The sequence below is a fragment of the Somniosus microcephalus genome, chromosome 13 (assembly GCF_052327205.1).
Source record: "Somniosus microcephalus isolate GS21.2 chromosome 13, FLI_Smic_1.0, whole genome shotgun sequence".
In the NCBI taxonomy this organism is placed as follows: domain Eukaryota; kingdom Metazoa; phylum Chordata; class Chondrichthyes; order Squaliformes; family Somniosidae; genus Somniosus; species Somniosus microcephalus.
In genome coordinates this window covers 191,721,925-191,736,214 of record NC_140999.1, presented here as the reverse complement: position 1 = coordinate 191,736,214, position 14,290 = coordinate 191,721,925, and the positions used below count along the sequence as shown (strand labels likewise).

At 49.5% G+C, this 14,290-nt stretch overlaps 1 protein-coding gene across 1 annotated transcript in view; it reads right to left on the bottom strand.

Annotated features, from left to right (window-relative positions):
• angpt4 (angiopoietin 4) overlaps positions 1 to 14,290 on the bottom strand; it is a 133,859-nt gene that overhangs the window by 43,857 nt on the left and 75,712 nt on the right. Inside the window, exon 4 of the mRNA XM_086005870.1 lies at positions 10,556 to 10,788. Within this exon, the coding sequence (XP_085861996.1) occupies positions 10,556 to 10,788 (233 nt within the window). The remainder of the gene's footprint in view (positions 1 to 10,555; positions 10,789 to 14,290) is intronic.

Genomic DNA, 14,290 nt, shown 5'->3' with positions numbered 1-14,290 from the left:
TTTTATAACAGGAGGTTGCGGTCCAGGTTGGACTTGTTAAAACCAAATGTGCGGAGGGAAGTGGAAAACAAACAGTTCCGGCATATTAATAACAAGTCCACTCGAAGTTTCGAAGTAGGACAACCAGTGTTGGCAAGGGGCTATGGAAACGAAAAATGGCAGTCCGGAACAATTCGGGCCAGACAAGGACCTCTGATGTACACAGTAGATATTGGTCATAATGTGATAAGGCGTCATGCGGATCAACTGGTAGAATCGAGAGCAAGGGTCGAACCCATGGTTGCGACAGAGACAACTGTGGAAGACGTTAATGAACCTGAAGCATCTACCTCGGCAGGGACTGTACCTGATGATGACGTCCAATACATAGGAAACCAACAAGAAGAGTCACCTCAGCAACAAGAATCAGAGACCACTGAAAGGCGTTATCCAGACCGAATCAGAAGGCCTCCTGAGAGACTGAACCTTTGAACTGTTTATACCTGAAGTTATATATGTATATATGTTATGATGTTATGTTAAATGGGGATATGACTATTAAGCTAAAAAGGGAGGATTGTGGTGTATGTAACCTGTTCCACCTTAAGAGATGTACTACTTTCTCTGGCTGCTGTATATGTAATACCGGTGGTGACCACCGGTATATAAGCACTGTGTAGTAAGATTGTATTTAGTATAGTCCTGACCTCCAACCAGTAAAGGCCTGTTGAACTTTAATCTTGTAGTCTGTGTGTTATTAATTACAACTAGAACACACAGACTTAACACTTTCTTTCCTCTTTACCCGTCTTTTTGAACGGTTATGTTACTGGACTAGTAATCCAAGAGCTATGACTAATAACCTTAGTGACAAGAGTTTAAATCCCACCATAGCAGCTGGGGAATTTAAATATAGTTAATTAAATAAATGTGGAATAAAAAGCTACTTTCAGTAATGGTGACCATGAAACTATTGGATTGTCATTAAAAATCATTCTGGTTCACTAATGTCTTTTAGGGAAGGAAATCTGCCATCCTTACCCGGTCTGACCTATATGTAACTCCAGACCCACAGCAATGTGGTTGACTCTTAACTGCCCTCTGAAATGGCCTAGTGAGTCACTCAAGGGCAATTAGGGATGGGCAATAAATGCTGGCCTTGCCAGCGATGCCCACATCTACTGAGGGAATTTAAAAAAACGAGGCCCCGTCTGCTCTCTCAGGTGGACGTAAAAGATCCCATGGCACTATTTCGAAGAAGAGCAGGGGTGAATTCTCTCCGGTGTCCTGGGGCCAATATTTATTCCTCAATCAACATCACTAAAAATAGATTATCTGGTCATTATCGCACTGTTGTTTGTGGGAGCTTGCTGTGCACAATTTTGGCTGCCGCGTTTCCTACATTACAACAGTGACTATACTTCAAAAAGTACTTCATTGATTGTGAAGCGCTTTAGGAAGTCCTGAGGTCATGAAAGGTGCTGTAGAAATGTGAGTCTTTCTTTATTTCCTTCTGTTGTCCTCGAGCTTTTGTCTGACAGGAACGTGTTTGAAAGACGAGGGGGCCAATTTGTTGGTGAGCGATGAGTTCTCCCAATGCTTTGAAGGTCAAGTGATAAAGCTCAAGATTATGTTTTTTAGCGATCGATACAAATAATTGGAATGCTGAAATAATTTATTACGGAATTCTACATTTGGATCAAGTATTATTTGGCAGATAGCATCGAAAACACGGGATTCTAAACGGTTGAGCCAGTGATTCAATCCAGACTAAAATAGAAATCACTGCTTATCGTACCGATAATAGACTTCTCAGAGTTGTTCTTGTCACTGGGGTGGGGGTGGGGGGCAGACTAGACTGGTGTGGAATCTTGCCTGGGGAAGGCAGCGCGTGGCCCAACCAAGGGGCTTGAGGCCGGCCCGAAATTGGACCTCGGGCCTCGTCTAAGTATTCCGGGCCTTGCGCAGAAATAAATTTCAGGCCGCCTGCCTCGCCGGCAGCAGCCCTCAGGTAGGTGACGAGGGGAGGGGGGAGGTAAGGAGGACAGCGGGAGGAGGGGGGCGAGGGGGAGCTGATCACGGCCTGAGGTCAGCAGGAGCGCTGGGAAGTCGGGAGGAGCATTCCTGCCTCGAGTCGGCAACACTCCGGGATTGTCCTGAAGTCTCCGGGAATGAAAGATTAATCACTGAGACACTGCTGGGAGAAAAAAACCTCAGGGCAATAAACAAAAATTTTGTTTTTATTTTTGATTTTCTTTCAACACTCTGTTTATTAGTTCCAAACATATTGGCGGTGAGGGACGGGGGGGAAGAAGGCCGTTTGACTGACAGTCAGGCGTTGTCCAATCAGGTAATGAAGAGACTGTTCACTTTCCGATTGGCCGTGGAAAGGCGGGGCGTCGTGTGGATGGACATGTCGGGCGACCAATGGCAGTTGTGGGGTGAGGGGAGGGGGGGCAGGGCATCGTGAGGATGGACATGTCGGGCGGCCAATGGCGGGAGTGTGGGGGGCGGGGTGTCGTGAGGATGGACATGTCGGGTGGCCAATGGCGGGAGTGTGGGGGGCGGGGTGTCGTGACGATGGACATGTCGGGCGGCCAATGGCGGGAGTGTGGGGGGCGGGGTGTCGTGACGATGGACATGTCGGGCGACTAATGGCGGAAGTATGGGGGTGTTGTGTATGTAATATGTGTGCTACTTTGAACCTATGGACAGGACTGCACTACTTGTTGGGCGTAGTGATACGCAGTACCACTCCTGGCCATAGGGGTATAAATAGTACTGTGGGTACTGATCTCCCCTCAGTTCCCGCCTGTGGGCATGAAGTAAAGACCTACGTATAGTCCCTACCTCCAACCAGTAAAGACCTGTTTTATTGTTACTGATTAAGTCTGAGTATTAATTACTTGAACAACTCACAGATTTAACAGGGGGGGGCGCCGTGAGAATGGACATGTCGGGCGACCAATGGCGGGAGTGTGGGGGGGGCAGGGTGTCGTGTGGATGGGCATGTCGGGCGACCAATGGCGAGAGTGCGGGGGCGGGGCGGTTGGAGGTGGGAGGTCATGCGGTGAGACGTCCAGGAAAATGTCCCACCAGAGTTGGCAACTCTATTCAGGCCCCTCCTGGCTCCACATGAATTTTCAGTGGAGGCCGGTTGCTAGGCTGCATCCACAGCTGGAAAGCCTGAGTGGAGTAGGCCCGATGCCTGCCCCACTCAGGACAGCCCAATTTCCCAAAGGGGCCCTAAAACAGGCGTTAGCCCCTCATTAGCACATACAAGAGGCCTAACGCCTACTTTCGTTGGCTGCCTTAGATGCTTGACAATCGTCCGTGGCCAGTATGGACATTTTTCAGGTGTCCTTGGGGCCAGGCCACAGCCAGTTGGTCATTGTTGCCTCCCTGGCCAATTTCTACCCCTAAGTATTCCACAAGGGTTTGAGACATAAACATAAAAATAAAGTAGAGCAGATTTCCAGCGGTTTCTGGGGCAATGGCCGCTCCCCCCTCCCCCCATCCCTGCCCCCGCCCCCCCCCCCCACATGCACTAACAGTCTATACACAAGGTCCGCCGGTTAGAGGTCGATGATCGTAACAAGCAGCACCCTCGGCGAGTCAGGGTTATCAGATCAACACGGCATTGAGATTCCCTGAAGCTTTCGAGCAGCTGGCTGGGGACAAGCAACTGACAGACTCGTCACTCACACACCTCCGAGACAGCACTTAGAGACAGACAGTGGTGAGCGATACATGAAGGTGAGACACAAATGGCACAGTGTCTCTTCTATTTCCAAATTTGGTGCCGCCAAACAGCAGCTGAAGAGATAATTGGAGTCTGGGGAAAGTTTGCGTCCAGTCTGATTTTGACTCCCACATTTGTGGCACTATTACGAAGAAGAGCAGATGGTTATTATTTATCCCCCAACTAACATCACTAAAACAGATTATCGGGTTATTATCACATTGTTGTTTGTGGGAGCTTGCTGTGCGCAAATTGGCTGCTGCGTTTCCTACATTGCAACAGTGACTACACTTCAAAAGTACTTCATTGGCTGTAAAGTGTTTTGGGACGTCCCATGGTTGTGAAAGACGCTATAGAAATGCAAGTCAATTTGGTTTCTTTCTTTCTCTCTTTCTCTCTTTTTTTCTCTCTCTCTCTCTCTTTCCCTCTCCCTTTCTTTCTACACAGCATTCGGGAATCCGTGTTACTGGCACCTCGTATGCTTTGGACCTATTGGATGATGCAGGTGGTAAAAGAGCAAATAGTTTCATATTTCCCGGGATGTCAGTCTACATTAATCATCTAACAAAATGCCTGGGGTTAAAGCTCCATCAGATCAATGCTCCATTAGGGGAGGAGGACATAGTGATAAGAGTGAAAGCTGGAACTGTAATTTGTCAAGATAGTTTACTCCAAGTGACTTATCCAACCACCGCTGACAGCCACTGGGTCAATAACTGCACATAACTAGAAACAGGAACATACATTTCTGATTTAAATACTTAGGGAGCAGTTGCAATGTGTGAACCAGCAGTGCGCCAGTGCGTAGATTTGAAGGCCTCAATCACCTCTAGCTCCCTACAGCCAACTCGCCATGAGCAGCAGCAGATGGTACATCGAGCCCTCTTTTTCATTTGTTCTTGAGATGGGGGCAAGACTGACAAACCCGCATTTATTACCCATCCTTAGCTCTCCTAGGAAGGCAGTGGTGGGCCTTCATTTATAGCCATTGTTGTTACAACTGAATGGGCCACTTTCGAGGCATCGAGCGTCAACTGCCTAGGGTGGGACTGGAGTCACGTGTAGGCTAGACCCAAGGTGAAGAACGTGCATTTATATAGCCTCAGGATGTCCCAAAGTGCTTCACTGCAGGAAATGCGGCAGCCAATTTGTACATTTCTTCGTAACCTGACCGGCCTATGTATGAACATATAAAATAGATTGGCAGGAAATGGCCAGCTGGCCCATCAAGCCTGGCCCACACTCATGATGGCTGGAGCATGACTAGACTCTTCCTCCCGCCAATCTCACCTCGCCCCTCCCACCCACAGACACAAGCAAAAAACCCCAGAAAAACCCCAGGACCAATATGGAAAAATACACTGGAAAATTCCTCTCAGCGCAGGAGGTCACACGGACCCAGTGTTATCTGTCGATAAAGACACTTACCTTCGAAAAGGAAAATGAAAAAGAAAGACTTGCATTTATATAGCGCCATTCATGACCACCGGACGTCCCAAAACGCTTTACAGCCAATGAAGTACTTTCTGAAGTGTAGTCACTGTTGTAATGTAGGAAAGGCAGCAGCCAATTTGCGCACAGCAAGCTCCCACAAACAGCAATGTGTTAAATGCCCAGATAATCTGTTTTAGTGATGTTGATTAAGGGATAAATATTGGCCCCAGGACATCGGGGATAACTCCCCTGTTCTTCTTCGAAGTAGTGCCCTAGGATCTTTTACATCCACCTGAGAGAGCAGATGGGGCCTCGAGTTAATGTCTCAACCGAAAGACGGCACCACCGACAGTGCAGAATTCCCTCAGTACTGCCCCTCCGACAGTGCAGCGCTCCCTCAGTACTGCCCCTCCGACAGTGCGGCGTTCCCTCAGTACTACCCCTCCGACAGTGCGGCGTTCCCTCAGTACTGCCCCTCGACAGTGCGGCGCTCCCTCAGTACTGCTCCTCCGACAGTGCGGCGCTCCCCCAGTACTGCCCCTCCGACGGTGCAGCACTCCCTCAGTACTGACCCTTTGACAGTGCTGCGCTCTCTCAGTACTGCCCCTCCGACAGTGCGGCGCTCCCTCAGTACTGCCCCTCCGACAGTGCGGCGCTCCCTCAGTACTGACCCTCCGACAGTGCGGCGCTCCCTCAGTACTGCCCCTCCGACAGTGCGGCGCTCCCTCAGTACTGCCCCTCCGACAGTGCGGCGCTCCCTCAGTACCGCCCCTTCGACAGTGCGGCGCCCCCTCAGCACTGCCCCTCCGACAGTGCCGCTCTCCCTCAGTACTGACCCTCCGACAGTGCCGCGCTCCCTCAGTACTGACCCTCTGACGGTGCGGCGCTCCCTCAGTACTGCCCCTCCGACAGTGCTGCGCTCCCTCAGCACTGCCCCTCCGACAGTGCCGCGCTCCCTTAGTACTGACCCTCTGACAGTGCAGCGCTCCCTCAGTACTGCCCCTCCGACAGTGCTGCGCTCCCTCAGTACTGCCCCTCCGACAGTGCGGCGCTCCCTCGGTATTGCCCCTCTGACAGTGCGGCAGTCCCTCAGTACTGCCCCTCCGACAGTGCGGCACTCCCTCAGCACTGCCCCTTCGACAGTGCGGCACTTCCTCAGTACTGCCCCTCCGACAGTGCGGCGCTCCCTCAGTACTGACCCTCCGACAGTGCGGCGCTCCCTCAGTACTGCCCCTCTGACAGTGCGGCGCTCCCTCAGTACTGCCCCTCCGACAGTGTGGCGCTCCCTCAGTACTGCCCCTCCGACAGTGCGGCGCTCCCTCAGTACTGCCCCTCCGACAGTGCGGCGCTCCCTCAGTACTGCCCCTCCGACAGTGCGGCGCTCCCTCAGTACTGACCCTCCGACAGCGCGACGCTCCCTCAGTACTGCCCCTCTGACAGTGCAGCGCTCCCTCAGTACTGCCCCTCCGACAGTGCGGCGCTCCCTCAGTACCGCCCCTCCGACAGTGCGGCGCTCCCTCAGTACTGCCCCTCCGACAGTGCGGCGCTCCCTCAGCAATGCACTGGGAGTGTCAGCCTGGATTTTTGTACTCAGGTCTTTGGAGTGGGATTTGAAAGTAAGTAAGGAAGCTCACTACCTCAGCTTTCTCCCGTCCCGCTGATCTCCAAGAGAATACTTCTGCTGTTGTGAAGTTCATCACCAGCTCCGACCTGGGAAAAACATGTCAGCCTAACTGACACGCTCATGGGGCCAACTTGTTGGAGGAGCCTGTACCGCAGAGGCTGAACTGCAAGGTTGGCTTGTAGTGATGACTTAGATAAGATAATGTATGACCTGATCAGGTCAGGAATCTAGGGGCGAGCGCAAACAGTCACATCTTGGTAATAAATACAAGCTGCTGAAGTTTATATGTTCCGGCCCATCGCTCGAAATTCTTTCTAATGATATTTCTTTCCTGTGCCAAATCCTAAGATATACACTGACTGCATCGCGGGACTTGACCTCTGGCTAGATTAAACATTCTTGCTCAAAATAAAACAACCAAAGTTTCAGCTCCATCTTTGGTTGAGCGCTGTGTTACAGTGTTTTGCACAACATATTTACACTCTATGCTCTTCCAATAGAAGGTAAGAGATGATGCCAGCCTGGAATGTCTCCAGTCTCGTGTGACACACCAGAGCACTGACCTTTGAAGGAGGTAGAGCGGCAAGATTATGGGCTGAAGAAATTTACATAGAATTACATCGAGTCTACAGCACAGAAACAGGCCGTTCGGCCCAACTGGTCCGTGCCGGTGTTTATGCTTCACACCAACCTCCTCCCACCCCCTCTTCATCTCACCCCATCAGCATATCCTTCCATTCCTTTCTCCCTCGTGCTCTTCTAGCTTCTGCATAATTGCATCTGTGCTGTTCACCCCAACCACTCCCTGTGGTAGTGAGTTCCACGTTTTACTACATTAAAGGCACTATATAAATGCAAATTGTTGTTGTAAATTCAAATTCTCAAAATGCCATGTTGGGTTTTGAACCTATGATCTCAGGATTATTAGTCCAGTAATATCACCACGACACGACTGTACCATCCCACACTTTATTATTAGTCCAGTAATATCGCCATGACACGACTGTACCATCCCACACTTTATTATTAGTCCAGTAATATCACCACGACACGACTGTACCATCCCACACTTTATTATTAGTCCAGTAATATCACCACTACACGACTGTACCATCCCACACTTTATTATTAGTCCAGTAATATCACCACTACACGACTGTACCATCCCACACTTTATTATTAGTCCAGTAATATCACCACGACACGACTGTACCATCCCACACTTTAGGAAGGCATTAGAGGGTGCAGATGAGATTTAATACAAAAGTAACAGGGTTGATGGACTTCAGTTACGTGGAGAGACTGGAGAAGCTGGGATTGTTCTCCTTCGAGCAGAGAAGGTTAAGGGGAGATTTAATAGAGGTGTTCAAAATTATGAAGGGTTTTTGATAGAGTAAATAAGGAGAAACTGTTTCCAGTGGCAGAAGGGTCAGTAACCCGAGGACACAGATTTAAGGTAATTGGAAAAAGAACCAGGGGGGAGATGGGGAGCATGTTTTTTACGCAGCGAGTTGTTGTGATCTGGAATGCGCTGCCTGAAAGGGCGGCGGAAGCAGATTCAATAGTAACTTTCAAAAGGAAATTGGATAAATACTTGAAGGAGAAAAAATTGCAGGGCTATGGGGAAAGAGCGGGGGAGTGGGACTGATTGGCGCGCTGGGCCGAATAGCCTCCTTCTGTGGTGTCTCATTCTATGATTCTCTTCTACGTCCACATAAGGGCACTTTCAAGCAGAGTTCGTTGGAGAGTGACCAGAAGCAGGAACCCTGACTGATCTTTCTGTCTAGGGCATTATAATGTAGATAGAGCCTCTCCCGACTGGATGCCCAGAAATCTGCACTTTCAAGCCGGGATCTTCTCTCTTGCTCAGGGGTACTGAGGCCAACTGTAGTGTCCCAATGGCTGAGAGCAGCTCAGGGCAAACCAAGGGCCAAGGTTCGTACGTAACAACTGGTACCGTGCGAGGGAGATACTGGTAGAACACATTTAGCCCATTCATAGCTGCCCCTCCGTTCTACCAGGCAAAGGGTCACTGGCTGAGCTGAGCTTGTAGGATAGGTTTCCATCCTCCAGATCCGTTCATGAAGCAGCATTCGCGATAGATTCGTGCAGGAGTTTCCCCTTGCCTGCTCTCTCACTGGTAGGACAAGCGCCGTGGGGAAGTGAGAGAGTTAAGAAGGGTTAGAAAGGTTTGAGACGCAGAAACTGGCCCTAAACATTCAACAAAGGAAATGCTCCAACAAAGGATTCCATTGTTTACTCGATGCCTGTCAGTTTGTGCTTCAGCCTCAGAAATCACAGTGAACACTTTATCGAATATTGGGTCTATTCTGGGATATTGAACCTGAGTCTTGCCCAAGCCTTGTTCTATGGTACTTTGTTACTGCAACTGACTATACCCACTACCCCATCTAGTCCCTCCTTGCCTTTTTTTACGAGTACAGCTCTATTCCGTCTTTAAAGTTAAATCGAGGCCCCGTCTGCTCTCTCAGTTGGATGCAAAAGATCCCGCGGCCACTATTTCGAAGGAGAGCAGGGGGGAGTTCTCCCCGGTGTCCTGGGACCAATATTTACCCCTCCACCGACATCACTAAAAAAACAGATTATTGGGTCATTCATCTCATTGCTGTTTGTGGGATCTTGCTGTGCGCATACTGGTTGCCGCATTTCCCTACATTACAACAGTGCCTACGCTTCAAAAAAGAAGTACTTCACTGGCTGTAAAGAGCTTTGGGACGTCCCGAGGTGGTGAAAAGCGCTATAGAAATGCAAGTTCAATCTTTCTATATTATCTGGCCATTTATCTCATTGCCATGTGTGGGATCTTGCTGTGCATAAATAGGCTGCTTCGTTTCCTAGCAACAGTGACTACATTTTGAAAGTGTTTAATTGGCTGTGAAACGCTTTGGGATGTCCCGAAGACAGAAAAGCTGCTATATGCCTGGGAGGTCTTCCTTTAAGGCCGTTTTATAGATCTGGAGGGTGTCCTCTCACGACCTCTCAGCTGCAGTGTACCATCTACAAGATGCACTGCAGCAACTCGCCAAGGCTTCTTCGGCAGCACCTCCCAAACCCGTGACTTCTACCACCTAGAAGGACAAGGGCAGCAGGCGCATGGGAACACCACCACCTCCAAGTTCCCCTCCAAGTAACACACCATCCTGACTTAGACGTATAACGGCCGATCCTTCATCGTCGCTGGGTCAAAATCCTGGAACTCCCTCCCTAACAACGCTGTGGGAGCACCTTCACCACACGGACTGCAGCGGTTTAAGAAGGCGGCTCACCACCAGCTTCTCCAGGGCAATTAGGGATGGGCAATAAATGCTGGCCTTGCCAGCGACGCCCACATCCCATAAACGAATTTTTAAAAAAAATTGCCTTGGAGCATGCTCTTATTTAGGGCCGAGATAAAGAGAAATGTTTTCACTCCGAGGGTGGTGAATCTTTGGAATTCTCTACCCCAGAGGGCTGCGGAGGCTCAGTCGTTGAGTATATTCAAGGCCGAGATTGATAGATTTTTGGATACTAAGGGAATCAAGGGATATGGGGATAATGCGAGAAGGTGGAGTTGAAGTAGAAGATCAGCCATGATCCTATTGAATAGGCTTGAGGGGCTGAATGGCCGACTCCTGCTCCTATTTCTTATGTTCTTAAACGTTTGATAGCTCACAAGAGAGCTCAAGGATAACTTGCAAGACCTTCCTTTTATTCTAAATTCCAACAGTGACGCCACCTCATGCTCCACTCACGACACCTGCCTTCCCGCCCCTTACCTTTGCCCTGGGAGACCAGATGGACGAGCCGGCGGACAGTCTCGACCAGCTGGACCTGCTGGAGCTGTAGGCCGCTGTTGTTGCTGCTGGCTGTGTGCAGGCGTTTCTCCATCTCCCTGATGGCGTTGATCTGGTGAGCCACCAGCTGCTGGAGCATCTCCTTCTCCTTCCTGATGGACCCCAGCTCAGTCCGATGCTTGGCCTCGATGTCGGAGACCTTCCTCTCTAAAAGGCTGGAGCAGGCGTCGCGGTTACAATCACCCAATTAAACCAATCTCCCCGAGGCTTTGCAGATTCAACCGGACCGAAGATTGTACAACAGCTTTATTTATACCGCACCTTTATCGTAGTAAAACGCCCCAAGTCGCTTCACAGGAGCGATTATCAAACAAAGTTTCACATCGAGCCACATAAGGAGATATTAGGACAGGCGACCAAAAGCTTGGTCAAAGAGGTTGGGTTTTAAGGAGCGTCTTAAAGGAGGAGAGAGAGGTAGAGAGAGGCGGAAAGGTTTAGGGAGGGAATTCCAGAGCTTGGGGCCTCGGCAGCTGAAGGCACGGCCACCAATGGTGGAGCGATGGAAATCGGGGATGTTCAAGAGGCCAGAATTGGAGGAGTGCAGAAATCTCGGAGGGTTGTGGGGCTGGAGGAGGTTATAGAGACAGGAAGGGGCGAGGCCATGGAGGGATTCGGCAACAAAGACGAGAATTTTAAATTCGAGGTGTTGACGGACCGAGAGCCAATGTAGGTCAGCGAGCACAGGGGGTGATGGGTGGACGGGACTTGGTGCGAGTTAGGACACGGGGCAGCTGAGTTTTGGATGAGCTCAAATATACAGAGGGCGCAAGGTGGGAGGTCGGCCCGGAGAGTGTTGGAATAGTCGAGTCTGGCGGTAACAAAGGCATGGATGGGGGTTTCAGCAGCAGATGAGCTGAGGCGGGGCGGAGACGGGCAATGTTACGGAGGTGGAAGTAGGCAGTCTTGGTGATGGAGCGGATTTGAGGTTGGAAGCTCATCTCAGGGTCAAATAGGACAGCAAGTTTGCGATGGTCTGGTTCAGCTTCAGAATAAGCCAAACAATAAGTTGACTTTAATGATGGGAAGAGGCAGGGAATACCTAATAAATCTGACCTTATAGATTAAAACTGGAGCATTCTTAGTAAATGTAGAAACTGTTTGAGTCTCTTCACAAGTTATAGCACGGGTTAGGTGCTGAGTGAAGCTCCCTCTACACTGCCCCATTAACAGGTCAAATATAGCACGGGTTAGGTGCTGAGTGAAGCTCCCTCTACACTGCCCCATTAACAGGTCAGATATAGCACGGGTTAGGTGCTGAGTAACGCTCCCTCTACACTGCCCCATTAACAGGTCAAATATAGCACGGGTTAGGTGCTGAGTGAAGCTCCCTCTACACTGCCCCATTAACAGGTCAGATATAGCACGGGTTAGGTGCTGAGTAACGCTCCCTCTACACTGCCCCATTAACAGGTCAGATATAGCACGGGTTAGGTGCTGAGTGAAGCTCCCTCTACACTGCCTCATTAACAGGTCAGATATAGCACGGGTTAGGTGCTGAGTAACGCTCCCTCTACACTGCCCCATTAACAGGTCAGATATAGCACGGGTTAAGTGCTGAGTGAAGCTCCCTCTACACTGCCCCATTAACAGGTCAGATATAGCACGGGTTAAGTGCTGAGTGAAGCTCCCTCTACACTGCCTCATTAACAGGTCAGATATAGCACGGGTTAAGTGCTGAGTGAAGCTCCCTCTACACTGCCCCATTAACAGGTCAGATATAGCACGGGTTAAGTGCTGAGTGAAGCTCCCTCTACACTGCCTCATTAACAGGTCAGATATAGCACGGGTTAAGTGCTGAGTGAAGCTCCCTCTACACTGCCCCATTAACAGGTCAGATATAGCATGGGTTAAGTACTGAGTAAAGCTCCCTCTACACTGCCCCATTAAGCAAAGCTTGAAACTGTTACTTCATTATAGGAAGAACCAACAAATTTGTTAAGTGTTAACAGCAACAACAACTTGTATTTATATAGTGCCTTTAATGTAGTAAAACATCCCAAGGCGCTTCACAGGAGCGTTATTGGACAAAATTTGACACCGAGCCATTAAGGAGATATTAGGGCAGATGACCAAAAGCTTAGACAAAGAGTTAGGTTTTAAGGAGCGTTTTGAAGGAGGAGAGAGAGGCAGAGAGGCGGAGAGGTTTAGGGAGGGAATTCCAGCACTTAGGTCCCAGGCAGCTGACGGCACAGCCAGCAATGGTGGAGTGATGGAAATCGGGGATTCTCAAGAATTTGAGGAGCGCAGAGATCTTGGAGAGTCGTAGGGCTGGTGGAGATTACAGAGATAGGGAGGGGCGAGGCCATGGAGGGATTAAGTACTCAGTTCCGTCACAAAGCCTTGAGTGGAGTCCAGCCTAGTCTGAGTAAGATAGAAAAGTAAGGACTAGCACAGGTAAGGTGACACCATTTCCAGTCATTGTTTGACTTTATACTGGAGATAGCGACAAGCAAAACATCAGGATGAACCCGTGGCCTAAGAGTAATGGAATAGGTGCAGCAATCGCTGAGACTTTTCACTTATGATCTATATATTTTTTTAATGCATTCTCAGAAGTTTAAGGGGAGATTTAATAGCGGTGTTCAAAATTATGAGAGGTTTTGATCGAGTACATCGGGCGAAACTGTTTCTAGTGGCGGGAGGGTCGGTAACCCGAGGACACAGGTTTAAGATAATTGGCAAAAGAACCAGAGGGGAGATGAGGAGAATGTTTTTACGCAGCGAGTTGTTGTGATCTGGGATGCGCTGCCTGAAAGGGCGGTGGAAGCAGATTCAATAGTAACTTTCAAAAGAGAATTGGATAAATAATGGAAGGGGAAGAATTTTCAGGGCTCTGGGGAAAGAGCAGGGGGAACGGGACTAATTGGGTAACTCTTTTAAAGAGCCGGCATAGGCACGATGGGCCGAATAGCCTCCTTCTGTGCTGTGTGATTCTATGATATGACCAGCTTGATATTGACTGTTCCATTGTACCCACTAACGCCACCGCGCTTCATGTGAGCCACTGGGTCTGATTCTATCCACGGATGATAACAGAGTGCGCTAATTGTTTGAAATATTGACAAACGGAGAATGTTTCAGCCTCATTTCAGGTCAGTGATTCAAATCGTGACCCTGCGACCTTTGGGAATGGGCAACTCCCAGTGAGAACTTGGCTCCCATTCTGGTTAATGGGGCCTGACAACTTTCCCCAGAACAGTCACACACGCAGCTCCCTCATTAATCAAACCCATTCCTCGTCCCCTCCTCAGATTGATCTTCACAGCTCTGGCAGTGTTTTAAGAACATTAAAATGTTAAGCGGGTTCATGCATGTCGAGATGACGGATGGGCTTTCACTTTCCCTCCATGTACCCGGAGCGCCACTGACTGAAATCAAGAGTTTTCATAAGGTCATATCAGATGAAGAACAAATTGAATAATTTTGATCTCCGCATGTTACTCATTGTACTCAGAGCTTTTTGCACCAAACAAGGCACAAAGGGTTCTGTGAGTACTTTATAGATGTAGAATTCAGGTCAAAGTGACCAGAAATAGCCAGCTGGTCCATCCCAGGGCAAAATGGTGAGGGCAAAGAGAGACACACGCACAGCCCTGACCAATTGAGACACACCCTCCCCAAAACACACACAGACACAAATTCAGACACACACACACA